This window comes from Ictalurus furcatus, chromosome 3 (assembly GCF_023375685.1).
Source record: "Ictalurus furcatus strain D&B chromosome 3, Billie_1.0, whole genome shotgun sequence".
Classification (NCBI taxonomy): domain Eukaryota; kingdom Metazoa; phylum Chordata; class Actinopteri; order Siluriformes; family Ictaluridae; genus Ictalurus; species Ictalurus furcatus.
The window spans coordinates 35459259-35486758 of record NC_071257.1 but is presented as its reverse complement, the minus strand read 5'-3'; the positions used below and the strand labels follow the sequence as shown (position 1 = coordinate 35486758).

Genomic DNA, 27500 nt, shown 5'->3' with positions numbered 1-27500 from the left:
GTAATTCTACTGGTGATGTGTGTGTGTGTGTGTGTGTGTGTGTGTGTGTGTGTGTATGTGTATGTGTATGATTTGTGTCAACCTGGGACAGTCCAGAAAATCCCATGTTGTAATTTTTATGATGACGTGTGTGTATGTGTGTGTGTGTGATTTGTGTCAACCCGGGACAGTCCAGAAAATCCTCTGTTGTAATTCTACTGGTGGTGTGTGTGTGTGTGTGTGTGTGTGTGTGTGTGTGTGGGTTGATGAGTCTTAATCAGGCCATTGACCGCCGGCCATTTCATTAGTCCCAGAAAACACAATTCACTCACACTTAATTACATTACCCCCCTCCCTCTTTCTGTTTCAGTGTGTGTGTGTGTGTGTGTGTGTGTGTGTGTGTGTGTTTTTACTGAGACAAATCAATGATATTGAGCAGCAGAAATGTTACTGTCCACAGACAAATACATAAATAAAACAACTGTGTTGCTCACTCAGCTACGCTTACAAGTGAAGCAAAAAATAATAATTTAAGAGTTAAACATTGAATTTAAAATATCCATCTCTCTTTCTCTGTATCTGTCTGTCTCTCCCTCTCTCTCTCTCTCTCACAGTGACTGTGAATCTGACCATCTTGTCCTCCACACAAAGAGATGAGAGCTTTCTAAAGAGTGTGTGTGTGAGAAATCGATGTCTCCTCCGAGCAGGATGGTAATCAGCGAGTGTGTTTGTGACACATTATCTCACCATCCTTGATGGCGTAATGAAACAGGCCTTAATGGAGGCGCTGATGATGACTGGGCCGCTACGTGAAACACGGTACGTTTTCAATAATCCTTTGTCCAGTGTAGGAAGTGGAGTGCACGTTTACACCAGGAGCTTGTTTCTTTTAATTAACACACTAGAAACGTTTATTTGCACATTTTTTTTCTTCCTGTTCCAGTAAAAAGATGGTACGTGCAGCAATGAATAACAACTCATAACTGACCGCAGCTAGCATGCGCGTGAGCACAGGGATGTTTAATTGAGAAATGTTGACCGTGTGTGTTGTATTAGCGCGGTGTGAACTTCTCCGAGTGCTACACAAGCTTATCTGAACCCTAAAGACCTGCACAGCTTCCAATAATGAGACATGAAAATGTCAGGTCAAAGAGCTCATGCTCGAGAGCTTTAAGGAATTAGAGGAACCGTCCTCGAAGCTTTTCCTTCATCTAACATCAGCTAATCACGGGGGATTTCCAGAGTCGAAACAGAGGTGTTAAATGTCAATTCATTCTTCTCGAGACCTGGCTTTTGGGTACGACCCACAACTAACATACCTAATCCTGCTAATCTGACCTTGAGTGGTGACTGACTCTCATCTCCCCTTGATGGAGTCCTCTTGCCTGACTTCTTAAAGGCATTAGCAGTGAGGGAACATGTGGACTTCAGGAGCAGAACTTAGCCCCAAGCGTTTTATCTGATTTCTTCATCAGTACATGAGATCTGATTGAACCTGTGTTGCCAATGTAGCAACTTTGTCACTAGATTTGTCGACATTTTAGATCCGTTTATTGACTGAACACCACTGATCCCAATGACCAATCACTGAACAACACTGATCCCAATGACCAATCACTGATCAATATTGCTCCCAATGACCAATCACTGATCAATATTGTTCCCAATGACCAATCACTGATCAATATTGCTCCCAATGACCAATCACTGATCAATATTCCTCCCAATGACCAATCACTGATCAATATTGCTCCCAATGACCAATCACTGATCAATATTTTTCTAATGACCAATCACTGATCAATATTGTTCCCAATGACCAATCACTGATCACCATAGTTCCCAATGACCAATCACTGATCAATATTGCTCCCAATGACCAATCACTAATCAATATTTTTCTAATGACCAATCACTGATCAATATTGTTCCTAATGACCAATCACTGATCACTATTGTTCCCAATGACCAATCACTGATCGATACTGTTCCTAATGACCAATCACTGATCACTATTGTTCCCAATGACCAATCACTGATCGATATTGTTCCTAATGACCAATCACTGATCGATATTGTTCCTAATGACCAATCACTGATAACCATTGTTCCCAATGACCAATCACTGATCACCATTGATCCCAGTGACCAATCACTGATCGATATTGTTCCTAATGACCAATCACTGATCGATATTGTTCCTAATGACCAATCACTGATCGATATTGTTCCCAACGACCAATCACTGATAACCATTGTTCCCAATGACCAATCACTGATCACCAATTGTCCACCCACACAATTCTTTGTTCTTGGTGATATTTACAGTCATAGTGAGTTATTCCAAATGTAACCGGTTTCTTCCTGTCTGTTTCCCAACTCCTCCCTACCACTGCTTTATTCCCTCTGAGTTCTTGACAGAAACAACAGAATTCAGTAAATACGTCAACAGTTTGTGGTGCTGTGATCAAAGACAACTTCCTTCTACTATAAGAAATAAGTTCTTAATCTATTATCTATTCGACTCTTTTCTGAGTGTCTCCAGAATCTCTTTCTTCTTCGCGTTTTGATATGCAAACGATCATGACGATTTAATGAATATGCAAATTAGCCTAACTTTATCTGGTGACTTCTTGTGACACTTTTAAGCCAGCGACAGGTCGTGAGGGTCGTGGAGAGCACAGCTCATTCTGACTAAATGCTCAAAAATACAAAAGGCAGCACGATAAACACACAGGTCACTTTCACAAGGACATTTTTTTGGTCATTCATTAGAAAACACATTAGTATGCGCTGCTGGTTTGGCATAGATGTTTTTTTGGGTGAAGATCGATGTTGTTTTTTTTACATCAATCCCCAAGTGTATACTCAATAAGAGGACTTAAACATCACACACTGCTCAAGCTGGTCTCTAATCCTCTAGTGATTTATATTCTCTTGGTCTCAGCTTGCTGGGGTGTAGGGCAGAAAAATGCATTTTAGGTAAGCAATACAATCTCAGTGCGCGCTGTTTTAGGAAAATAATCAACAATGGGACAGTGTAATGAAGTGAATATGCGGAATTGAACCATGGTTAGCATTTCATCATGGCTAACTAGAGTGATGTTAGCCGGCTAGCCTGATAGCAATCTGTCTATAGAATAGAAAGTGTAGGTATGCAGGTGTATGTATAGAATTGGGCTGTATATTTCTGCATGTGATATAACAACCGCAATCAGTTTCCTCAACATTGACGTTAATGACTGAAGCCCCGCTCCAGTCGTCCTCTGATTGGCTGACATCAAAAAGCAATGGGAACAAGCGTGTCCCAGTTTCCTTAGACAGGATTTGGAGCTGGGGCTGGGAAATATGATGATATAATATCGATAACAAAGTGACGGGAAGTTATAATTTTGCACCTAATCACGATATGATGAGTTTTTTTTCTCTTTTTCGGCCTTGTCTGATTGTAGCGTTTGGGATGGATCTTTACCTTCCTCGCAGTTTTCCCCCTTGTATCCGGTGTTACACACACACGCCCCTATGATGCAGATGCCGTGACCACCGCAGTGGACGTCGATGCACTGGTTGTTGGGGACGTCACACTCGGTGCCTTTCCAGCCACTGTAGCACAAACAGCGCCCCCTGGAGTACTGACCATTCCCACTGCACAACACTGGGCACGCAGCTGGAACAAGGGTCAAAGGGCAAAGTCACGTGCTTGAGACGCTAAGACATAGATTCACGCTGAAGTTACAATGTTAATGCAAGTCTATCACAACTAAATTATCATAAATAAAACTGTATTATCATCCGCATAACTCAATTAATATTAACATGCGTAAATATTATACGATCAGTCTACATCTTAGGCACAATGTTTACGTTTCACACTACAGCAAAACTTTCTCACGCTGACTTTTGCTTAGCCGTTGATGCTAAATTTGATTACATTACAATTAATTTCAGCCACACCGAGCATTTTATTACAAATTTACAACCACATCCCAGGCAAATGTTGATATTCCAGACACGTTTGTGTCATTTTTACTGTCACTATTCCTATACGTTGTCTATATAAGACGGCTATGTGCTAGCTAGCTGAATTAAAACACATGAAACACATTTCTCAAGGTAAGGACAAGACTGCGGTGTTTTAAAGGTCCCATTTAGACATGCTGAGTAAAGTGCGGAATTCATTACAAAAACATTACACGGATTTTGAACTTTTGAGATGAACATAAAAACATGACAATTACGGAGAATCTTCATCTTTTTTATCAGAAAAAAGGCTAAATTATATATTTTTTAAAAAGTTTAAAAAAGAAAAGAAAAGAAAAAACATGTCACATTGCTAAAAGAGTACAATTGTTTGCATTTTTCTGGAAACCCACTTGCGTTTGGATTTAAATTTATACATGAATTGTATTTTTTTTTATACGAAACAGGATGAAGTATTCAGATCTCAACGCTAGCTGACTCACTAATAACATCCAATCAGTGAACGCTCTGGTAGGCAGCTGCACTCCATCTGATAACAATCTGAAACCAATTAAGACATGCTTGTGTATGTGTGTGTGTGTGTGTGTGTGTGTGTTACCTCGTGAACAGTCAGGCCCGAGGAACCCTGGGAAACAATGACACGTTCCTGAGCGACAGTCTCCGTTGCCATGGCAATTGTGTGGACACTCGGTCACAGAATCTGTGTGGAAAAATTGAGAGACACAAAGAGAGTGTGAGAGAGAGAGAAAGAGAGAGAGAGAGAGAGAGAGAGAGAGAGAGAGAGAGAGAGCGTTAATTGAGGAGGTAGTGTGCGTGAATGAGCAAGCTTTGTGAAGTGTGTGAGGTTTTTGAGGTCTTTAATTAAACATCGCAGATGTGTGATGTAGACGAAGCTGGCACTGCTTTAATGAACCAATCACAGAGCTATTACTACCAATTAACGTACAAAGTAACACACACACACACACACACACTAACATACACGCATACACACTAACACACACACAGCCTATGGGATGCTAGACACGGCTCAGTGCTCTCTAGAAATGCCAAACACACGCTAACACAAAGCAATGCCCAAAAGCAAAGTAACAAATAAGCTAATACCTGTTAAACACGCGCTAACAGTCACAGACGCTAACAAACACACACACACACACACACACACACACACACACACACTGACAGTTATGTGCACATTAATCAACTCATTGTTTTGAGACTATTTTATTAGTCGTGGTTTCTTGTCACATGTTTACGTTTCAGTACACAGCAAAACCCTGTGATGTTTGCTTATCACGTATTGATGCTAGCTTGAATTACACTGTAGTTTTAGCCATACAGAGAATTTTATTAGCAATTTACCACCACATCTGAGATAAATGTTCATATTCCAGACAATTTTGTCTCATTTCCACTGTCACAGTGCTTGTACATTGCCTATATATATTATGCTTACTGGCTGTGCGCTAGTTAGCTAAATCATAATTCTAGTCATATAAAGCCTTTTACTTGTGATTTAGCAAGTTATCCGAGGTAAATATTCATATTCCAGATGATTCTGTCTCATTTCTTCGTGCCTATGCCCATACATTGTCTATATAAAAGATTTACCGGCTATGTGCTAGCTAGATAAATCATAATTTTAGTCATATAAAGCCCTTTATTTGTGATTTAGCAAGTTATCTGAGGTAAATATCGATATTCCAGATGACCCTGTCTCATCTCTTCGCTCCTATGCCTTTACATTGTCTATATAATAGGCTTACTGGCTCTGTGGTAGTGACCTAAATCATAATTCTAGTCATACAAAGCCTTTTTATTAATGATTTAGCAAGTTATCTGAGGTAAATATCGATATTCCAGATGACTCTGTCTCATTTCTTCGCTCCTATGCCTTAAGTTGTCTCTGTACTAGCCAGCAATCCTAATTTTAGTCATATAATACATTTTATTAGTGATTTAGCAACTTATCTGTGGTAAATGTTAATAATCTTGACTATCCTAACAAATTAGCAACCCATTTGAGGGAAATGTTGGACAGTTTGGTCTTATTTCCACAGTCATCGTGCTTTTACAATGGTCTGTGCGAAAACATTACAACAGCTATGAGCTAAATGCTAACTAACTATATACAAACTACCAACACATCCAGGGGAAATATTCATATTGATATTCCCAGTGTCACTCTAGAAAGCATTAGCCGCTAAAACTAGCTAGCTTACTCTCGGTGTGCGTATTTCCAAGTAGTCTAGCAACAACGAAACCACTTGAATATCCAACCACTCTAAATAAAAAACCCCATTGTGAACAGGCTCAGGTATTGACACTGTACAACGTGCGATTTAACACACACTTGTTTGTATATCGTCTCGCTCCATCGCTGAGGCAACGAGGGGAAGTTGTGACACGGGTTGTCGATATTTTCATTAAGTGGTGGAGAAAAGGGGTTTGTCCAGGAGAGGCCAGAGTGACAGTGTAATGAAGTGAACCGCCCTGCCTGTCTTCCTCGGTTATTACCGTGTTATTACCCCCTCTCGCTCTCTCTCTCTCTCTCTCTCGAGATCTCACTTTCTCTTTTTCAACACACACAGACACACACACATATACACACACACACACAATCAATTTTCATTTTCAAAAGGTTAACTTATTACACGCAGCACAACGGTCCAGGCGCTATAGTCCCGCTGCTAATTTCCCTCCATGTCGGGACTGGTGATCGAATCGAAGGAAATTACCTCGAACGACAGAAAGAGAGAGACAGATTGAGAGAGAGACACAGTGAGAGAGAGAGAGAGAGAGAGAGAGAGAGAGATTGACAGAGAGACAGAGACACAGAGAGAGAGAGAGACAGAGAGAGAGAGAGAGACAGACAGACACATACAGAGAGAGGGACAGAGAGAGAGAGTGAGAGAGAGACAGAGAGAGAGAGAGAGACAGAGAGAGAGGGTGTGAGAGAGAGAGAGACAGAGAGAGAGAGAGAGAGAGAGAGACAGAGAGAGAGACAGAGAGAGAGAAAAAGAGAGAGACAGAGAGAGAGGGTGTGAGAGAGAGAGAGACAGAGAGAGAGAGAGAGAGAGAGACAGAGAGAGAGGGGACGAATGAAAAGGCCTGTGGGTCACCAGCACTGTGAAGGCTGCTCCAGCCTGCCAACCACTTAAAGCAGCGATCAATAAAGCTCTGATGAGCATTACACACACTCACCTGTGCAGGGACACACACACACACACACACACACACACACACACACACATACACACAAACCAACAGAGTTCACAACAATAAACTAAACCCATAAAATTTCTCAATAATACAACAGATTGTGGTGTTTTAAAAGCCTCCTTTGGCCATAAATGCTAACCAAAGTTAGCAGCACAGAGCTAACTCCTAGCTTCCCTTTATTCTTAGCCGTTATTAGAAAACACACAAAGCAATATTTTATTATTTATGTGTGAACTGCAGAAACACTTTTTTTCCCCCCAATAACAGAACCAGACTGTCGTATTTTAAAGGTCTCACTTGGACATAAATGCTAACTAGAGTTAAAGACTAAATGCTAACAGCAGAGTGATGCTAACTCCTAGCTTTCCTTCATTGTTAGCCATAACATATCTTTTTTTTTTTTTTTTTTTTCAAAAACAGGACAAGATTGTGCTGTTTTAAAGATATCCTTTGGGTTTGCTAACTAACGCTAGCATCATAATTCTAACTCCTAGCTTTTGCTTGTTATTAGCCATCGGTAGAAGACAATACAATACAAATGAATAGTTTGTTATTTATGCGTGAACTCTGGGAAACCAAACAGCTCTCTTTGGACATACTGTAAACTTTAACTAAAGCAAGCAACGTGATGCTAATTTCTAGCTTTTCCTTTATTATTAGCCATGTTAGAAAACACAAAACACAAACACACCAAAACTTTACTATTTACTATATGTGCAAATTTTCAATACAAACAAAATCATAACAGAATAAGATTGTATTTAAAAAAAAAAAAAAAAAAAGATTTCCTTTGAACATAAGTGCTAACAAAATCTAAACGTAACTAAAGCTAGCAGCATGATGCTACGTCGTGGCTTTTGTTTATTATAACATATAACACTATCGCAACAAAAACTGTACAATTTGCATGAACTACTGAAACCCAAACACATTTTTTTAAAGTCTCCTTTGAGCATGCTAACTCAAGCTAGCATTCCTTCATTATTAGCTTTACACCATTATTGGCCATTATTATCGAACACATAAACATAAAATATCAATGGGAATATACTTCAAATATATTTTTCTCACATGAATTCATAGGGGTGGCAATAATTGTTGCACATCTAAAAGATCAAAAGGTTAAACAATAAAGACAATTTTTCACAGCCTTCTTTGCTTGTATTTACCAAAGGCGCCAATATTAGTGGAGCGCACTGTATATGCTGAAGGAAGTAGCTAGTTTCATTTCATTATTAGCCACATTAGCTGACAAATACTAACTGCTAATCTTCGATGCTAACTGCTGTATTTTGTTCATGATAAGCCAAAACAACAATGCTAACTGACTAGCGCATGATGCTGAATGCTAACTAGCTTAGTTTCTCTAATAAACATGAACAAATAAGATGTAAGACGACGTTTCTGGAGCTTCGTTCCCCTCGGGGTTGTCGATATCGATCATCAGTGAGATAAAAAGAAGACATTTTGGGAATTTTAAACATAAATGTTGATGGTTATACAGTCTAAAGAGACGGCGTGAGGCAGTGAGGCACAGCATGGCTAAGCAGTGAACAATACAGGAAGGTTAGCCGAAGCTAACACAGATCTAACCTATGATGATGGTGTTGTAGGAAACTTGTTCTGTGTTTTTTCCATCATTATAGAAAGCCAGGTGCCAGATTCCCGCGTCGAGGAAGCGGATGAACTCGGCCTCGTGGACGTTCACAGATCTCGCTCTCCTCAGAGATCCCTCCATTTCCACCAGGCCTCGCTTCTCCTTTGCGATCAAACGACTGCCGTCCAGCAACTCCACAAAGTCGTACTGTATATATACAACAACACAACACACAAGACAGGAATATAAGCAAATACAAATACACACAAACATTAAACGTATTGATTCTTGAAGATCAACTTAACTAGGAAACTAGCAAGCTAGCTAATGACTGAGATTAGATGGATGTTTAAAAAAGCTAACAAACATACTAACAAAAACAAAAGGTAATGCATACACTATGCTAAAGTCAAATGTTAATACGCATGCTAATACTAGAAACTGAAAACCAAAAGAAGTACAGACTAAGGAAAAAAAAAGACTTTTACTTGTTAGCAATTAGCATTACAGCGTTGTTTCAAAACGAACAAACGTAGCATAATGTCTGAATTTGAGGGAAGACGAACATGGTGTAAATTAGATTTTTTTGGCAGCCATTTTGGCACACACACACACACACACACACAGACACTAGTGTAGTTAATTACCCACTTATTACACTAACAATCATGTTCAATTAAACCCACATGCTATTTGCTATATTACACAAATTAGCCTTCCGTTTGTGTGTAATTAAACGTACAGTGACACACAAACACACGCCTGCCTTCAGGCACTGATAATAACCCAATTAAACATCATGTCATGGTGAAACGCTAACTCACGTGCTAATGTTATGTGTGCTATTAAACACCGCTATAAACATCACGCTAAGTTTACACACCCTCTCTTAATGGAACAGCCAAGCATGAAATATCCTTAAATATACTGTTCCTTTTACTTCAGGTGTAGCCAGTTAGCCAGGAGCTAGCGATGAGGCTAATGTAGCTAATACCTACAGGTAGCAAACGAGTTGAATTCGTTTACATTGGTAGAATAAGTGGATATTAAAATAAATCCAACGTTTCCTTCAAACTTTAGGCCCCGCCCCCATCGGTGCTCAGGATGAACGTGATTTTAAGATACAGCTCTTTTAGTGCTGCGGCTTCCTTTTATCCTTGTTTAGAGATAACAGTGTGCTAGGCTAGCTTTCTCACTCACTAGGTTAGTTTTCTCACTCACTAGGTTAGCTTTCTCACGCACTAGCCTAGCTTTCTCACTCACTAGGCTAGCTTTCTCACTCACTAGCCTAGCTTTCTCACTCACTAGGTTAGCTTTCTCACGCACTAGCCTAGCTTTCTCACTCACTAGGCTAGCTTTCACTCTCTAGGCTAGCTTTCTCACTCACTAGCCTAGCTTTCTCACTCACTAGCCTAGCTTTCTCACTCACTAGGCTAGCTTTCTCACTCACTAGGTTAGTTTTCTCACTCACTAGGTTAGCTTTCTCACGCACTAGCCTAGCTTTCTCACTCACTAGGCTAGCTTTCTCACTCACTAGCCTAGCTTTCTCACTCACTAGGTTAGCTTTCTCACGCACTAGCCTAGCTTTCTCACTCACTAGGCTAGCTTTCACTCTCTAGGCTAGCTTTCTCACTCACTAGCCTAGCTTTCTCACTCACTAGCCTAGCTTTCTCACTCACTAGGCTAGCTTTCTCACTCAGCTTTCTCACTCACTAGGCTAGCTTTCTTACTCATTAGGTCAGCTTTCACTTATTATGTTAGTTTTTGTTTGCTATGTAGAATTAGCATTGGCATCTTGCACATGTAGAACACAGTATTGACCATGAGATTTTTAAGTGGCTCTTGATGACTTTTAAGTGCTTAGCGAGGGGTTCTCTTCTGTCAACTGACAAGCTGTGTATAGTGAAAGAGAGAGCGAGAGAGAGAGAGAGAGAGAGAGAGAGAGAGAGAGAGATGGGGCAGAAAGAGAGTGAAAGCGAGAGACAGAAAGGGAGAGCGGCAGAGAGAGATAACGAGAGGGAAATAACTAGGCAGAGCCGGATCGAGAGACAGAGAGAGACAAACAGAAGGATAGAGAGAGAGGCAGGGTGAGAGAAACAGAAAGGGAGAGAGACAAACAAGGAGAGAGAACCAACAGATAGAAATAGTGAGAGAAAGTAACAGAGAGACAGACAGAAAGAGAGAGAGACAGAAAGAGAGCGAGAAAGAGAATCTTGTCCACAGTTCCGGCTGAGAGTTTTTTTCGACTCTCTCATTTCACACAACACATTTTTCTCATCCAAAAACAACAACAAAAAAAAAGAAAGCGAGATGGAGGCAAACAGACGGAGCCGAGCAAGAGAAAAGACGCCGTTTCGACCTGCGTAGGAGTCTGCAGACTTAACTCCTATCTCTTATCCGTCCATCCGTCAATATCCCTTCATCCCGTCCTTCTGTACAGCCTTAAAGAAACATATCGATTCATCTGTGGCAACTAAAGGGACCGAGCGGCACCGGGGCGTCTCTGCGTATCGACTTCCATTACGGAGCTTTCAGCTGACAATTACCTCGATTAACAGGCTGCTCGTGGCGTGACAGCTCGCCTGCACGTCGCTGAAGTCAGAGACACTCCAGCACTAGTCACACAGCACCGACTCCATTAGCTAAAGTAGCTAAAGTTACCAAGGACAGCTTCAGTTAGCTTAATAGCATTGATTAGTATTAGCGTTAGTTCTCTTGCCTCTTTATGCTAACTCTCAGACTCCCCCTGAGCCTCGAGGTAAACAAACCACAGCAATGATCAAACAAACAAACGAACCACATCAATAATGTCAACAGGTGTGTAAATCGCTGTGTACGTATCAACCCATATAAGCTAACGGTCTCACAGCACGAGAGCAGAAAGACGTGGGTGGAATGAACATCAATCCGGACAGCAGAATCTCTTACCATCTTCAAAAAGACCCACCTCTTCCGTGAGCACTTAACTAACCCCTAACTTGCCCCCTGGTCCCCCCCTTAAAAAAATGTATCTGCACTTACCCTGGCTCTTACACCTCTACTCTATGAATGTAAATGTAAATCCCATATGAATGGTCTCTCACAGTTATATAAAGCTCTGTGGGCAGGGTGAGTGATATCGGTGACCCTGCAATTGGCAAGGGTGGAGCTTACGCAAGATTTCCTAAATATTAGCCCCGCCCACTTTACAACAAAAGGAGAAAAAAAAACCTGTATTAACTTTAAGTCCATTGTTCTTCCGCCTCCTTAGAAGGCGAACATGGCCGGGACTGGGAAAAAAGGTTCTGTGCATTAGCGCTAGCATTAGCACGTCTCATATGGCCACGTGTTAGCTTTGTGCTAATGCTAATGCTAAGTCATTGCCATTCCCCTCACTGAACCCTACAGATTGTATTCTAATTAATTCATACATTTTTTTATGGATGTCTTATATTACTTTATATTATTATTATTATATATATTATATTATATATTATTATATTACTGGACGTGTACGTGTGTATGTGTGGTTAGAGTTTGTGTGTTACCTGAGTGTGTGACGGCGGCAGGCCCTTGCGTCCGTACACTCCGACAAGTGCGTCTCTCTGCAGCGAGATGTTGAACTTGAGCGACTGCGGCTGATCGATGAAGAGCTGAGAACGCCAGAACATTCCGGGAGGAACGTCCTGCACCGCCCGTCTCCCCACGTCCACCTCACCTGTGTCTATAGTGTTATTCTCCTGAACGTACACGCCCCCTTTACCTTCACACACACAGAGAGAGAGAGAGAGAGAGAGAAGATTCATTTAATCATAATTCTTACAGCAAATGTCTGAAGAAAAAGACATGTAAAGTCACAAAAGAACGAACGAACGAACGAACGAACTAACGAACTAACTAATCAATCTTAATGTGTGCCGGATTACTTCAGCTGTATGTACTCATCTAGTTGACTCAACTTTTGGACCAGAATGTGTATATGTGTGTGTGGGTGTGTGTGTGGGTGTGTGTTGGTGTGTGTGGGGCATGTCTAGCTTGCTAACATACTAGCTTGTTAAATAAACAGTGTCGCTCAGTCCAGGACTCTCCCGCACTACAGCAAATAAAAACTGCGACTTAACACGCAGGAGCAGCGGGTCATTTGAGGCTTTGTGGTTTATATTGGATGAAGTTAATGCAGACACACACCCACACCTCCTGCTCAATGTGTACCCCAGCCCTGTGGTTTGACCCAAACCAGGCTTTAGAGAAAAAAAAAGAAAGAAAAGAAAGAAAAGAAAAGAAACCCAAAAACGCCTGGCTCTCCAGTGTGTAATTTTTCAGAGGCGTTTTTGGAAATCGCACACAGCGCGTGATTACACACGGACACTCGGGTCGAAAAAAAAATCCGAGTCCACTACTGAGACTTGTTTCCATTTTATGATTCATTTGACATTTTCCTCAGTTGCTCTTTATTATTCAAGAGTCCTTTATATAAACCGGAGACAGATCCAATCCTGTATGAATCTTCTCTTCACATACTACACGCCTTGATTTAATTGCTGTGACGATGTACCGTATAGTGTTAATTACTGCGCTTGCTCAACAAATAGCACCTCATATAGACTCCTTTATGTGTTAAATCCTATCTTCCTTACCGCTCTCATCCAATAAGGTGCGTTGGAGAATTAGTCTTGTTCGAGAATTATCTTTCAATTACTTTTCAATACATGATGAAATAAAATAACAGTTCTTAGTAGTTGGACTCAGACTTTTGGTCCCTCTGTCTCTGTATATTGCATTACGGGAGACAGTCGAGTCTGAGCTCATACACTCACTAATGGAAACCAGCTGGCATTAATACACCATTAATTATTCCATAAAGCGCTTAGCAGGCTAACGCTAAACCGTCCTGTTGTGGCAGCGCTCGGTCCCACTGACTCAGACCGTATCTTAAAATTTTATAGCAGCATCACCGTAGCATTTATTTTAGACTAAACCTCCAATTCATCTTATTTATGCTGATCTCAGCGATGGGCAATATAAACAACTCTGAGGGAAATGGAGCATCAAAACCACTTCCCATGTGCTTCCTATTCGACGCTGGAAGGAAAAAAAACATAATACACTCATCGTCCAAGTGGCTGCGTTAGCGAGAACAGTGTTTCTAGGAAACAAGGACGGCGAGCATGAGCTAGCTAATATCTGAGGTTAACAGTTTAGCTAGCTCGCACATGGAAGTTAAAGCTCAGTGAGGGTGGAAACAAAACTGATTCATCATGGACATCAACTTTTACCTCAGTTACGTTGGTAAATTGTTTAACTAGCTAACGCATGGCTGCTAATTTGTAATACAGACAAAATGTAAAGACTCACTAACCATGGAAACCAGACAAAAAACATTGTGAATATCAACACTGACCTCAGATGTGTTGGTAAATTGCTAACAAAATAATCAGTACACTTAAAAATGACTGTTTAGCTAGCTAGCGCATTGTCACTGATTGGTTATGCAGGCAAAGTAATGGCTCAGTGATGATGTAAACATGCCAAAAATATTGGGAATATCAAAATACTAAAAAAAAAACCCTTATACTACAACTAAAATTAGCGTGTTAATTAGCACATAGCTGTTAAGTCTTTGATATGGACAAAGTAAAGGCACAGTGATAGTGAAAGCAAGACAGAATCAATGGAAACATGAACATTTACCTCCAATGTGTTGGTAACCTACTAAGAAAAGAATTAATATGAACTAAATCACAATTAAGCTAGATATCGTGTAACTGTTACATCTTTTATTAAGGACAAAGTGAAATTGCAGTGACCGTGGAAATGAAACGAGGAATATGAAACACTTGGAATATCAACATTTACCTCAGATGTGTTAATTACTAAAAAGAAAAACACTACATACGGAAAAAAAACCATCTTTACACTCAAAATGACCATTTAGCGAGCTACAATATGGCCACTAATCTGTTATACAGACAAATTAAAGGCTTAGTGATGATGTAAACAAGACAAAAATATTGTGAATATCAACATGTACCTCAGATGTGTTGGTAAAATACTAAGAAAATACTCAGTACAAGTAATATTACTGTTTAGCTAGTTAGCATATAGCTGTCAAGTCTATATGCTAACTAGCTTATTTAAGTTTATTATAGACAAAGTAATAGCATAGTGGTAACGGAAACCAGACAAAAACATTAGGATACCAATAGCAACATTTACCTCAGGTAGAGGTAGACTAGATACTGAGAGAAAATTATTTACACTCAAACTAGCATACAGCTGCTAATCTGTTATGTACACAAAGTAAAGGCACAGAGACGATTAAAACACGACAAAAATATTAGGAATATCAACATTTACCTCAGATATGTTGGTGAGCTACTAAGAAAATAATCCATATGACTAAAATTACACTGTCATTACACTTAGCATCAACTGCTAACTGAACTTCCTCCCAAATTGTTTTATTTATTTATTTGTTTGTTTGTTTGTATAGTGATTTTAACAACGGACATTGTCACAAAGCAGTTAGCACAGAGCTATCAAGTCTTTTGTGTCAGTTTCTCCTTCAGTGACAGCCCCTCGCCCCTCACTGTAACGCTACATTGCTAGCTTTAGTGAACGGAGGCGTGTATTTAGTGCTAGCTAACGTTAGCTTCATAACTTAACCATCGACGTTACTAGCAGGTGAACTTTCTACCGCAGTCATGCGAGTTCTGTCCGTTATCCGGTACTCAGCCTCGAGATACAGTGAGTGCAGACAGGAGCTCGTGTGGAGCGAGAGAATGGAGAGAAAGGCACCATCTGTGAAGGTCTGATTAGCAGCAGGGTATCGCTCAGGGAGAGAAAAAGAACGAGGGATAGAAAGCAAGTGCCAGGAAGATGCGCAGTGGGAAAACGAGAACGAGGAGCAGATCGACATTTGGGAGTTTAAGAGGTTCGCTGGCCACTTCATCAGTGTGTGCGTGTGTGTGTGTGTGTGTGTGTGTGTGTGTGTGTGTGTGTGTGGTTGCTTCTCTTCTCTATCAATTCTTTCTCTGGTCCTCTCTTCTCCTTTTTTTCTCCCGATCATTTCTCCTCGTTGAGTCCTTCTTTCTCATCCTTTTTTCCTCTCCACACTTCCTCATCTGTTTTTTCTTTCTTTCTTTCTATCTCGCTCTGTTGTTCTTTCTCTATTTTTCCTTCCAACACTACTCTTTCTTCCTTCCTTCAGTTCCTTCCTCTTTTCCCTTTCTCACTCTCCATCGTTTTTCTTTCTCAATTCATTTCTCATTCTGTCTCTCCTCCTCTCTTTCCTTATCTTTGCCCTAATCTCTCGCTCTTTATCTCTCCTTTTCCCCCTCTCTTCCATCTTTTTCATCTCTCTTCTCTCTACCCATTCTTTCACCAATCATTCCTTCTTTTTTCCTCTTCCTCCGATCCTCCTTTCTTTTCTCAGCGTTCTTCCTCTTGTCTCCTCGATATCCTTTTTTCCTCTCTACACCTCCTCTTAATTTTTTTCTCTCTTTCCCCTTATCTCTTCCTTCCCTGTCTCCATTATTTCATCTTCGAAATTTGTCTCTCCTCCGCTTTTTCTTTTCCATTCTCCTAATCTCTCTCCTTATCTCTCCGTTTTCCCTCTCTTCCATCTTTCTTTCATTTCTGTCTCATTTTTTATTTTCTTTATTCGTCCGTCTTTATCGCTATCTTTTCCTCTCTTTTGCCTTCTCAGTTGTCTTTCCCTTTGTCTTTAAAAAAAAAATCACTTTCTATCCCTACTCCTATCTCGCTTTTCTTCTTCTTGCCTCCATTTTCTCTCATTCTTTTCTCTTCCTATCCTCTTCACCTCTCCCTTTTTATCTCTTTAACTCTTTGACTCTTTCTGTCCTTTCCTTTTTCTCGCCCAACTTTTTATGTTCGAACCTGTTCAACTACGCAGCTTCACTTTACTGCCTCTGTGTGTTTGTGTGAGAGAGAGAGAGAGTGAGAGAGAGAGAGAGAGAGACTGTATGACATCAGGAGAGAATAATGGAGAGTCGCACTTACAGAGACGTAATTCAGCACTCGGCACTTTTAGCAAAACCGCCGCTAAAGAAGGCGAGGAGCGTGTTTAAATATTAACACCATCGATTCAAACGGAGTAAGGGATGAGAGAAAGAGAGAGAGAACGGCATGAGAAAGAGAGTGAGAGAACAGGACACACAAGGTGAATGAGAAGTTTTCTCTTTCACACGCTCTCGCTAACGACGCCACAGCGTGAGGCTAAACGCTAAGCAAACACACGGCCTGAAGTGACAGATAGCCGCATTACCAACACAAACATCTCTCCGTCTCACTTTCCCGCTCTCTCATTCACGCATTCTGCCTCTCCACTTCCTCTAAACTTCCTATAACCCTCCTCTTTCTCTTCTTCAGCTCACTATCTGCCTTCCCTCGCTCCATCATTCTGCCTCTCAGCTTCCTCTAACCTTAATCGCTCTCTCTCTCTCTCTCTCTCTCATCTCTCCTACCATTAAACACGTAAAAAAATTCACATGCTCCCGGACTTGAAGGGAAAAAAAAAAAAAGAAAGAAAAGATTTCTCATCAATGAATGTTACTTCCAGCCTCGCTTTTTAGAGGACGGCTAGAAAGCTATTACATTAAACAAATGAGACCCAGGCGACTCAGGCAGCATCCGGAGAAAGAAAAAATATTTTTGTCAGCGTTTCGCGTGATGAAACTACTAACCACTGTGCTTACTTTATATCTGGAAGGCTTTGCGTGACATGTTTTCATCCTGAAGCTTGTGCTCCACAGCATGCTGATGTTAGCCGTATCAAAAGTAGAAAAAAAAAAATTCATCGCTATTTTATTTCAGCACTGACCAGCGTTTGTGTTTTATTTATTTATTTATTTGTTTATTTATTTATTTGTAGGAACATCCCATGCTCGAAAAATCCTGTCAGAACAAAAATCCACTTCGAAGCAGTCAAGCACAGTAAAATGTGCTGACAGACGTTCCCAAACGAACTTCTAAAGAAGGTGGATAAATCCGTTCGGAGAACCGGTATCGGATTTACGTTTAATCCCGCCGGGGGATCTGCTCAGACATTTCATGACAATAAACTGCACACGTCTGATCAGACCGTCAACGTCAGCACTTCCCGAGGAACAATTCCTGAGCTTTAACCTTCCACGAGACGCAAGAGAAGGAGGACATCATCCCAAAATATGGATTAGCAAATTTCGAAAATAACGTTTTCACAATTTAGTATAATTTCTAAAATTTGGCTCATTTTCATTTTTCCGTTTTTTTTTTTGTGTTCACTGAAAGAATTCTAATCTTACGCCAAGCAGTCATACAGGGAAAAACAAATACCCATAATGCACTTAGGACTTTAATTTGTTTGTTTGCAGAAACATGTCGACTTGCTTAAACCTTCGTGAATTTTTTTTATATTTTTTAATTTTTTGTGATTTTTTTATTTTTCGCGGAAAACTACCTGAATTGGTGAAAACACAATGGTACAAAATGGAATGTTTTGCACGTCTTTCACACTGATGTTTGTTGGTAAACTGTACTCATGTTCGAACTGTACACATGCACTCATGTGAATCAAAGAAGGCTTTGGCTGATTCAGGTTGCGATGACGTCACATGACGTGTCTCAGCCCGAATCTGCGTTAATTTAGAAAAACTGCAGCTCCTCCGAATATTGCGGAGTTTGCTTGATTTTCATTACGTTCATTTCTGCGATCGCAAAATCCCAGAAATCCTGGAGGGACTGAAATACGAGGGTGAGTCAAACGGGCGATATTATTTAAAAAAAACTATACAAAACAACCCTTTTTTTAACGAGATGGTCATTAAGAGCTTGATTACGTGCGTTGAATGAAATGGAGATTATGTCGAAAAATGACACACTTTTGTGACACAAAACAAAAAGTAAAAAAAAAAGTAATTAATTTCAATCACCATTGTAAATTAAAATTTTTTAAATCTGCTTAACAAACTCAGGTGAAATGGACGGTTGTGCTAGTTGTGTTTTTGATAAACAAAATTTTACACAAAAAAATGACACATTTTTGTATTCTTTAGTTTGAGTTCAAAATTGTAAAAAAACCAACATTTTCCGATACATTTTATTTTGATCTTGAGATTGTACCACTAACCTATTTAACATTCTCGACATTATTACGATGCGTTTAAAGACGACCTGCAATCAAAACTGACCTTTCTTTCTTGTTAGCTCATGTCCTTGTGCAGACTCTTCATGATTCAGTCATTTAAATGCCAAATGATTATTATTATTATTAGTTTTAAATCTGGAATTTTCCAAATAAAATAAATAAATAAATATAAGCCTTAATATGTTATCTGCTATAACATATTAAGATGCCCAGGAGTCAGTCTAATTCTTATGGATAAAATCTAAAGCCCTGCTGAAAAAAGAAGATATTTCACTCAGAAATCCGTGACGCTGTGGAATAAAAGTGTGTAAAAGTGGGATGTACGAGTCTCTCTCGCGGCCACCTTCTCTGTGTAGTCTGTATAATAAATAGTGAATTAGTGAGTCAGTGTACAATTTCAGATACGACATATTTTTCACTGCGTGTTCACCCGTTCATTTCATTCTTTCTCTTTCTATCCCTCTTCATCCATCTCTCTTTCCGTCTCAGAGACATTAGTATGACGGTGATGTGATTTCTCAGCGTGTGTCTCGCTGCTCCTCCAGTGTGCTGTGTGTCTGAGGGAACATTAGTGTGTCTTTATGACTTTGTGAAACTCCCTCATGCTGTGTGTGTGTGTGCGTGTGTGTGTTCATTAATGTCAAAAGTTGAAGGAATGGCTGCCATGAGCCATTCATATCAAACATCCAATACAGCATCAGTGCATTATGGGTACACTGGAGTGTAAAGTCTGGAAACTAGCTGTTAAAGTGCATTATGGGATTTCCTCATTTTCTGTCTTTCTTACTCTTGACTGATTGCATCAATATCAGGTACGAATAAATACACGAAAAAACAGTACACAAAACATCTTTTCTGTATATCAAACCCAACATTTTGGCGAGCCAGCCAGGAGATTCAAACAAAGACAGAAACATTCTGATTTTCACCCAAGAACATTATCGGGCTACATCTGAAAATGTTTCATCCACAGTTTGTGGTTTTGAAGAGACAAAATGTACAATCAACGATCCTCTAAACGCCAACCATTGGTGAGCCAGCCAGGAAACACATAAAAATGTGCAAGTGTAAAAGACTAAATGAGATACAAGTTGATCCAAGCCACAGTTCTAAAAATCTCCACAGTCAGGAATGGTTGTTTTCTAAGACCCAAAATCTCGATCAGTCAAAATGTAAGCAGTGGCGAGACAGCCAGGAGCCAAACGAGAAAGATCTCAAGAGGTTGAAGGTGTAACTATAAATGCTGAAGAAGATAGAAGTCAATCTAAGCTACAGTTTTTTTTTTTTAGACCCGGAACCTTAAATCTGTCATCCGTTAAAATCTATCCATTGGCGAGCCAGCCAGGAGCTACAAAAGACAAAGAAAATAACCTAGGAATATTTCAAGGTGTAAACAGAAGAGTCAGAGGAAGGCAGAAGTTGCTCTAAGCTAAAACCCAAAACCTAGGAAATAAAAAAGACAAAAAAAATACAACAACTCAAGAACATTTTTAAGTTGAAACTATAAAAGTTTCAAGATACAAGTTTATACAAACTATGGTTCTTTAGACCCAAAATATGATATTAATAAAACTTTATCTAGCCAAGAAAGACAAAAGACAAAGAAAGAGAGACAAAGAGAGAGAGAGAGAGATCAATAAAAATAAACCTGACTGTGTGAAGAGAAAGATGAATAACTTATTGTGTACTGCAAACAGCAACACACACACACAATGATGACACAAAGGGAATACTCATACATACATAGCACAGATAATGGAGCGCTCTCTCTCTCTCTCTCTCTCTCTCTCTGTCCTAATAATGATGGATGGATGTGTGGTTGAAGGCCGTTATGATGAGACTGCTTACCGTAACGTTTTAGCACTTAGCCTGACCGCTATCCACACAGCTGCCCTGATATATTACTGCACTTGACACTCTGTGTGTTTGTGTGTGTGTGTGTGTGTGTGTGTGTGTGTGTGTGTGGTGTGTGTGTGTGTGTTTACCGTGCTCAGCTGACAGTGCGGTGACTCCGTTAGATGTCGTGCCATCGGGTTTGACCTGTCCATTCTCAAAAGCGAAACTCTCCGTCTCCTGCAGCTGCCAGTTCAGTCCAAACAGATGCATCGCTGAGAGACAGAGACAGAGAGAGAGAGACAGACAGACAGACAGACAGAGAGACAGACAGGGGTCAAAAAGGTTCTTTCAGCTCCATCCATTATTGATGCCAGATATTTTTTGTTAATTATAAATAACAGCTAATCAAAACAGGCTGTCTGACAGGATTCTTTATTAATTAGCCAACTTTTAATTAACAAATTTGCAGCCCGTTGTCCGTAATGACTGCGTCTGAGTCAGCGCTGATTAGGAGCAATGTCTGATAAAGTTCCTATTAAGCCCGGAAAATGGAAAAAAACAACAAAAAAACAAAAACCAAGTGAGTAAAATCAGACGTTAAATCAGACTAGCGTCATTTGGGAAACTTTTAGGGTCGTTTTTAAACTAAAGGATAGAAAATTGCTAAAGGTATAAATAGGATGTACGTGAATTATTTCTGCGTGATTAGCGATTAGAAACGACGTCGTCAGGGCTCTGTATCTGTGTGTGTGTATGCGTGTGTGTGACTGCTCCCAGTCAATAATCAGGCCTGTTTTGGACGACCTGCGGGCTCCTGTGTGAGGACTGTAACTGCATTAGCCGTGCGGTGAGCGCTGCAGTAAAAGCAGTTCTTGGTAGTGGATGTTTAGCCCCGCCCCCTTCTTCATGTGGTTTACAGTAGCGGAATCCCATGATGCCTCAGCAAATAAAATCACGCTAACACACACACACAGTCAATAAAGACGAGCAAATGAAGTTAAACGCACACCGCCATCCCTGCTTCCATCCCTCCATCCCTCCATCCATCCATCCATCCATCCCTCTCTCTCTCTCTCTGTTCAATTCAATTCGGCACTCTCTCTGCCACACAAACATGAAAACACACACACATGCAACCACGCACTCTCCCTGGCTCATACACACACACACACACACACACACACACACACACACACACACACACTTGAAGGCAGCCAGACAGCGCCATGAAACTAATTTAGCACGCCGCTAGCAAGCATCACGTTGCATAACGCGACAACATGGGCGTCTGTACGGCTCCAAAACTCCGGCTATCGATTCTACAGAGAGAGAGAGAGAGAGAGAGAGAGAGAGAGAGAGAAAGAGAGACAGAGAGTGGGTAAGAGCGTGTATTAATGTCTTTCTTTCTTTCTTTCTTTCTGTCTTTTATTTCTTCCTTACTTTTTTCTTTCATTTATTAATACGTTCTCATTTCTTTCTTTCTTCCTTTCCACATTTTTTCTTCCTTTCTTTAATTTCTTCCCTACTTTTTTCATGAATTCATTAATACATTCCCATTTCTTTCTTTCTCTTTTGTCCTTCCTTTCTTTCTTTCCTCATTTCTTTCTTTCTTCCTTCCTTCCTTCCTTTCTTTCCCCCGTCCCTCACTGTTTATTTCTCTCCTCTCATCCCTCCACCATGTCACTCCTTACTTTAAGCGTAACTCTTGTAATAATGGATTTAAATTCTGAACCTTTACTTTGTTCCTCTAATCAACCTAATTCAGACCTGCCAACTGCACACACACACACACACACACACACACACACACACTCAGACAGAGTAAAGAGGATGGGTGAGACACAGAGAAAGAGAGAGAGAGAGAGAGAGAGAGAGAGAGAGAGAGAGAGAGAGAATGGAGTAAAGCAAGGGACAGAAAAATAGGGAGAGAGAGAAAAAGAATGAGAAGGAGAGAAAAAAGAGAGATAGAAAAGAGATAGAAAAGGGAGAAAAAGAAGGATAAGGAGGAAGAAAAAGTGAGAGGAGGAAGAGTGATAAGATAATAGAGAAAAGAGATGTCGTGACTGTAGAGCAGAGGAAGAGAAAGGGATGCAGAGAGACAGAAAAAGAAGGAGAATGCAATGGAGAGATATATAAAAAGGAAAAGAGAGATGAGAGAAAAAGAAAAAAGACAAGGACAAAGACATATATAAGAAGAAAAGAGGAAAAAGATTGGGACAGGTAGAGGAAAGGGGTCACGGAAATGAAGAGACAAGGAGGAAGAGGAAAAGAAAAGAAAAAGAAAAACAGGGTGAAGTCGGAAAAAGTAGAGGGAGAAGAATGACAGAACATGGAGGAGTGGGACAGAAAAAGAAAGAAAGAAAAATCAACGGACGAGGAGGAAGAGTGATAAAATTGAAGAGAACGACAGAAAAAGGAAAAGAGAGCGACAAAAGGGAGAGAAGGAAGAGAGGAGGAAGAGTGATAGATAAAGGAAGAGAAGAGGTTGATCAAATAAAGACAAGGAAAAAGACTGATAAAAGAAGAGAGACACAGAAAAACGAAGAAAGAAGGGAAAGGGAAGAGAAGAGGAGGAAGAGAGACGGGGACAGAAAAAGAGAAGAGATTGAAAAGAGACAAAAAAAAGATAAAAAGATAAAAGAGAAACAAAAATAAAGGAAGACAGGAAAGGGAATCGAAGAGGAAGAAGAGAGAGAGACAGAAAAATAAAGGAAGACACAGAGAAAGACAGAAAAGCAAGTGAAGAGGAGAAACAGCGATAGATAAAAGAGAAGCGAGGCCACAAAAGGAAGAGAAAAAGAAAGAGAGATGAGTGTAGGGTAAGCTGAGGATGTTCAGTAGGTTTCCTTCTCTCTCTCTCTCTCTCTCTCTCTCTCATACAAACACACACTTCTCCCTTGTTCTTTTGCCTCCAGCGACCCCTCTCTCTCTCTCCCTTTCCTTCTCTCTCCCTCTCTCTCTCTCTCTCCATCTGTCTCATTAAATTAGCGTCCCGCTGCGTTAGCCCTATAGCCGAGCTCCTGCTACTCAGCACTCTGACCTGGACTGAAGCAGGGGGTTATGGGTAACAGGCCGCATCGATACGTCCATCAAGGAGATGGGAAACCCCCTGCTGAGCGGATCGAGCCCCACACACACACACACTCACGTTATCTCACAATCAAAAAGAAAAGAGGAGAAGTTTCTTCCCTCCGTCCTGCACTAATGAAGTGCAGTATCGACTGTTCCCGCTACGCTCAATTATCTCCGCCGCACAAATATCTCCGAGTTCTGAGACACGCACAGAACAAGAAAGAAACACAAACATGGCTGACAAACTTGTGACAAAGCGCAGGAGGAAATCGCCCAGATCAAAGAAACACTTGATGCTATGCTAATTGCACTCCTTACCACCATAGATAATACATCTCCAGCTCCAATGTGCCTTCCGCCATATGCTAACGCAAGTGATTAGCCTCCTGTTAGCATGTGTCAAAGACCTTTTTGAGCTTAAGTTATATATTACACATAACGTTAACAGGAACGATTAGCATCGAGTTAGCATACATCAAAGATGTGCTTGACTTTATATATTTTACATGCTGTCAGATGTATTATACATAATGCTAACAGGAGCGATTAGCATCGAGTTAGCATACGTCAAAGACATGTCTGAGTTCGTATATTATATATAACGCTAACAGGAGCGATTAGTATAGAGTTAGCATACGGCAAAAGTGTGTTTAGCTTGATTTATTATACATACTATCAGATATATTATACATAACGCTAACAGGAGCGATTAGCATCGAGTAAGCATACGTCAAAGACATGTCTGAGTTCATATATTATATATATCGCTAACAGGAGCGATTAGTATAGAGTTAGCATACAGCAAAGACATGTTCGAGTTCATATATTATACTGTACGGATACCACTAACAGGAGCAATTAGCATCGAGTTAGCATGAGGCAAAGACGCGTTTGACTTTGTATATTATACAACATATATTATACATAACACTTACAGCAGTGATTAGCATAGAATTAGCATACGGCAAAAGTGTTTCAGCTTATACATAATATATTTTACATATTTCTAATGATAGCGATTAACCTAGAGCTAAAATGTGGTGGAAGGTCCTGTCAAACTGATATAAATAACGCTAACAGTGCTAATTAGCAAGACATATATAAAAATATACGACTAGCATAGAGTTAGCTTATACATTATACATATTATCAGATGTATTATACATATCTTTAATGTTAAAAATAGCTCAGCAAACAGTGATAATTAGCCGTGAGCTAGCATGTGGTCAAAGGTGCGTTCAAGATTAATATATTGTGCTGATTATTATCTATAAATATAGCATAGATTTAGCAAAGACAAAGGCAATATGTATGGAAATGTAAAGCTCATATGTTGTATGTTAGACTAGCGACTAGTTAGCATGCGGTGGAAAGTTTATACTGTATACATCAATATATAGAAATTAGCATAAAGTTAGCACGTGTCAGGTTTGCTAGCACAGTATTTACATAGTTAGCTAGTTCACCTTGCTCTTTTCGCTAGTTCATATATCCATGCTATATTATTAAAGTTTATGACAAAATATCTTTATGGGAAATTATCATGCAGTATATGTTAGCTTATCCTTCTTCTCAGTTTACACTAAATGCACATTTTTATTTATTCTTTCAGCACTAAATCTGCACTCAAACAATTTATGCTAGCTAGAAGAAAGAAACTACTCACGTTTGCACTGAAGGTATGGATGATGTTGTGTCGGGACACGTTGTGCTGCTTCGGGGTAAAATTATGCTGGTGGGGTTAATTTTTAAGAGCCTCTGGGCCTGACTGTCCTGCGGGCCGGCTTGGCATATTGCTGACAGAAGTGTTAGCGTACCTACTGCTAAGAGAAGCCTTTGCGGGGATGCTGATGAGACTCTGTTTGGTTTAATTTCACATTTCTGAGCCACAGTTTTCACACCGACATCGAAGACTCGTAAGATATCACTGAGGTTGTACACTTTTGTGTACAGTGACAGAAAATTACACATCATAACCATGCTCAATAAACTAAGTGTGACAAACATACAGACAGTTCACACATCTTACCGCCATTTTGATGCTTCTTAATATAATATAATGGAATCAGTTAGCGATCAACCTTTATATTGTCTATATAAATGACTAGCTAGCTACGTAAATAAATTTTTTAGCCTTAGGGAGTTTTTTATTTGTAATTTTCCAACACATCTGAGGAAAATGTTGTTAATATCTATAAGTTTGTGTTGTTTCCAGCATCATTCTACCTTTACATTGTCTATTTAAATTACTATCTAGATACGTAAATAAATTTTTTTAGCCTTAGGGAGCTTTATATTTGTAATTTTCCAACACATTTGAGGAAAATGTTAATATTCTCAATACATTTGTATAATTTTCGATATCACTGAACCTTCACACAGTGCTAATTTTAGACTTACTGACACTTTCCTTAGTAATTTACCAAGACATCTGAGGTAAATGTTATGTGTATGTGTTATTATTACCATCATTATTTGTCTCATTTCCACCATCACTGGGCCTTTACACTGTCTGTATAAGACTTAAGAGCTACTTGCTAGCTATTTAAACCGTAACTATAGTTGTACGTAGCATTTTCTTAGTCATTTGCCAACAGAGTTGAGAAAAATGTCCATAGTTTGTATGAGTCTTTTTTTTCTTTTTTAGCAATTTACCAAACCATCTGAAGGAAAACTGTTACATCTGAAATGTTAGCAAGCTAATTTCCCCGTTGCCTAGCAACAGTGCTTTCCTCTAACCACTTGACTGATATTGTATATACGATATTGTATGTTCACCTTCCCATATAACATTGTACTCTAAAAACTTTCTTTTTTGTTTTGTTCATTTATTATCTTGTATAATAATCCCCGCCAACGTTTCCGGCATAGTTAGCGCGCGACGTAGCGCTTTTTTTCCCTCCACGAGCTGATACTTATCACGAACGATGATGTAAATATGACACCTGTTCTGAGAAAGTGACAGATGGAGGTACAAGCGTTCCTCGCACTGCTGGCTGTTTGCTGTTAGCACGAAGCTAAGTACAGATTACAGTCGGAGAAAGGAGAGAAACCAGACAAGAAGATAGACACGTTGAGGTGACAGCAAGCTCAGGCTCAAGGAAGCGTGAGTGGAAAAGCAGACAGGACCCTGAGGCTAGAAATTTTTTTATAAAACAACCCAAAAACGATTGACAGAAATAAAAGAAAAGAAGATGGAAAGAGAGGGCAAGAAGGACGCAGGGCAGGGTGGAGGATAAATAAACCATGTGTCACAGTGCTAAAAATATGATCTTGTGTGTGTCATGAGTGAGTAATAATTGGGCCATGTGATCCAGTCAGGATTGTTGGTTTCTCAACGACATCATCTTTAAATGACTAAGTCACGTGTGGGCGGCTAATTAACCAGCAGTGTTAGCACACATAAATCCCACAATGCACTGCAAGAGGCTAATGTCCAAATGGTATGGCCTTGCTAATACACGACATCCACTCTGAGCAGGAAGTAGGGCACCATTTTGGACAAAGGGGAAGCAGGGCATTCTGGGATATGCAAAATCTCTGTACACCTCTCAGGTATACTTATAAAACCGCTAACATGGCTAGCGCTTTAAAAAAAAATCTCATTTCTTAGCTTCACTTAGCTTGACACGCTGTAATAAACGACAAACGACGTGCTAGCTCTCCCACAGGAGAGCTAGCACG

General features: G+C 40.0%; 1 protein-coding gene across 5 annotated transcripts in view; it reads right to left on the bottom strand.

The window, feature by feature from the left end:
* The window catches only part of LOC128606122 (teneurin-3), a 430029-nt gene that overhangs the window by 114173 nt on the left and 288356 nt on the right, over positions 1 to 27500 (bottom strand). For all 5 annotated transcript variants that reach the window (XM_053622151.1, XM_053622152.1, XM_053622153.1 and 2 more), the window contains 5 exons: positions 20894 to 21016; positions 12310 to 12524; positions 8779 to 8989; positions 4559 to 4660; positions 3452 to 3646 (listed from right to left, as the gene is read on the bottom strand). In XM_053622151.1, the coding sequence (XP_053478126.1) occupies positions 3452 to 3646; positions 4559 to 4660; positions 8779 to 8989; positions 12310 to 12524; positions 20894 to 21016 (846 nt within the window). The remainder of the gene's footprint in view (positions 1 to 3451; positions 3647 to 4558; positions 4661 to 8778; positions 8990 to 12309; positions 12525 to 20893; positions 21017 to 27500) is intronic.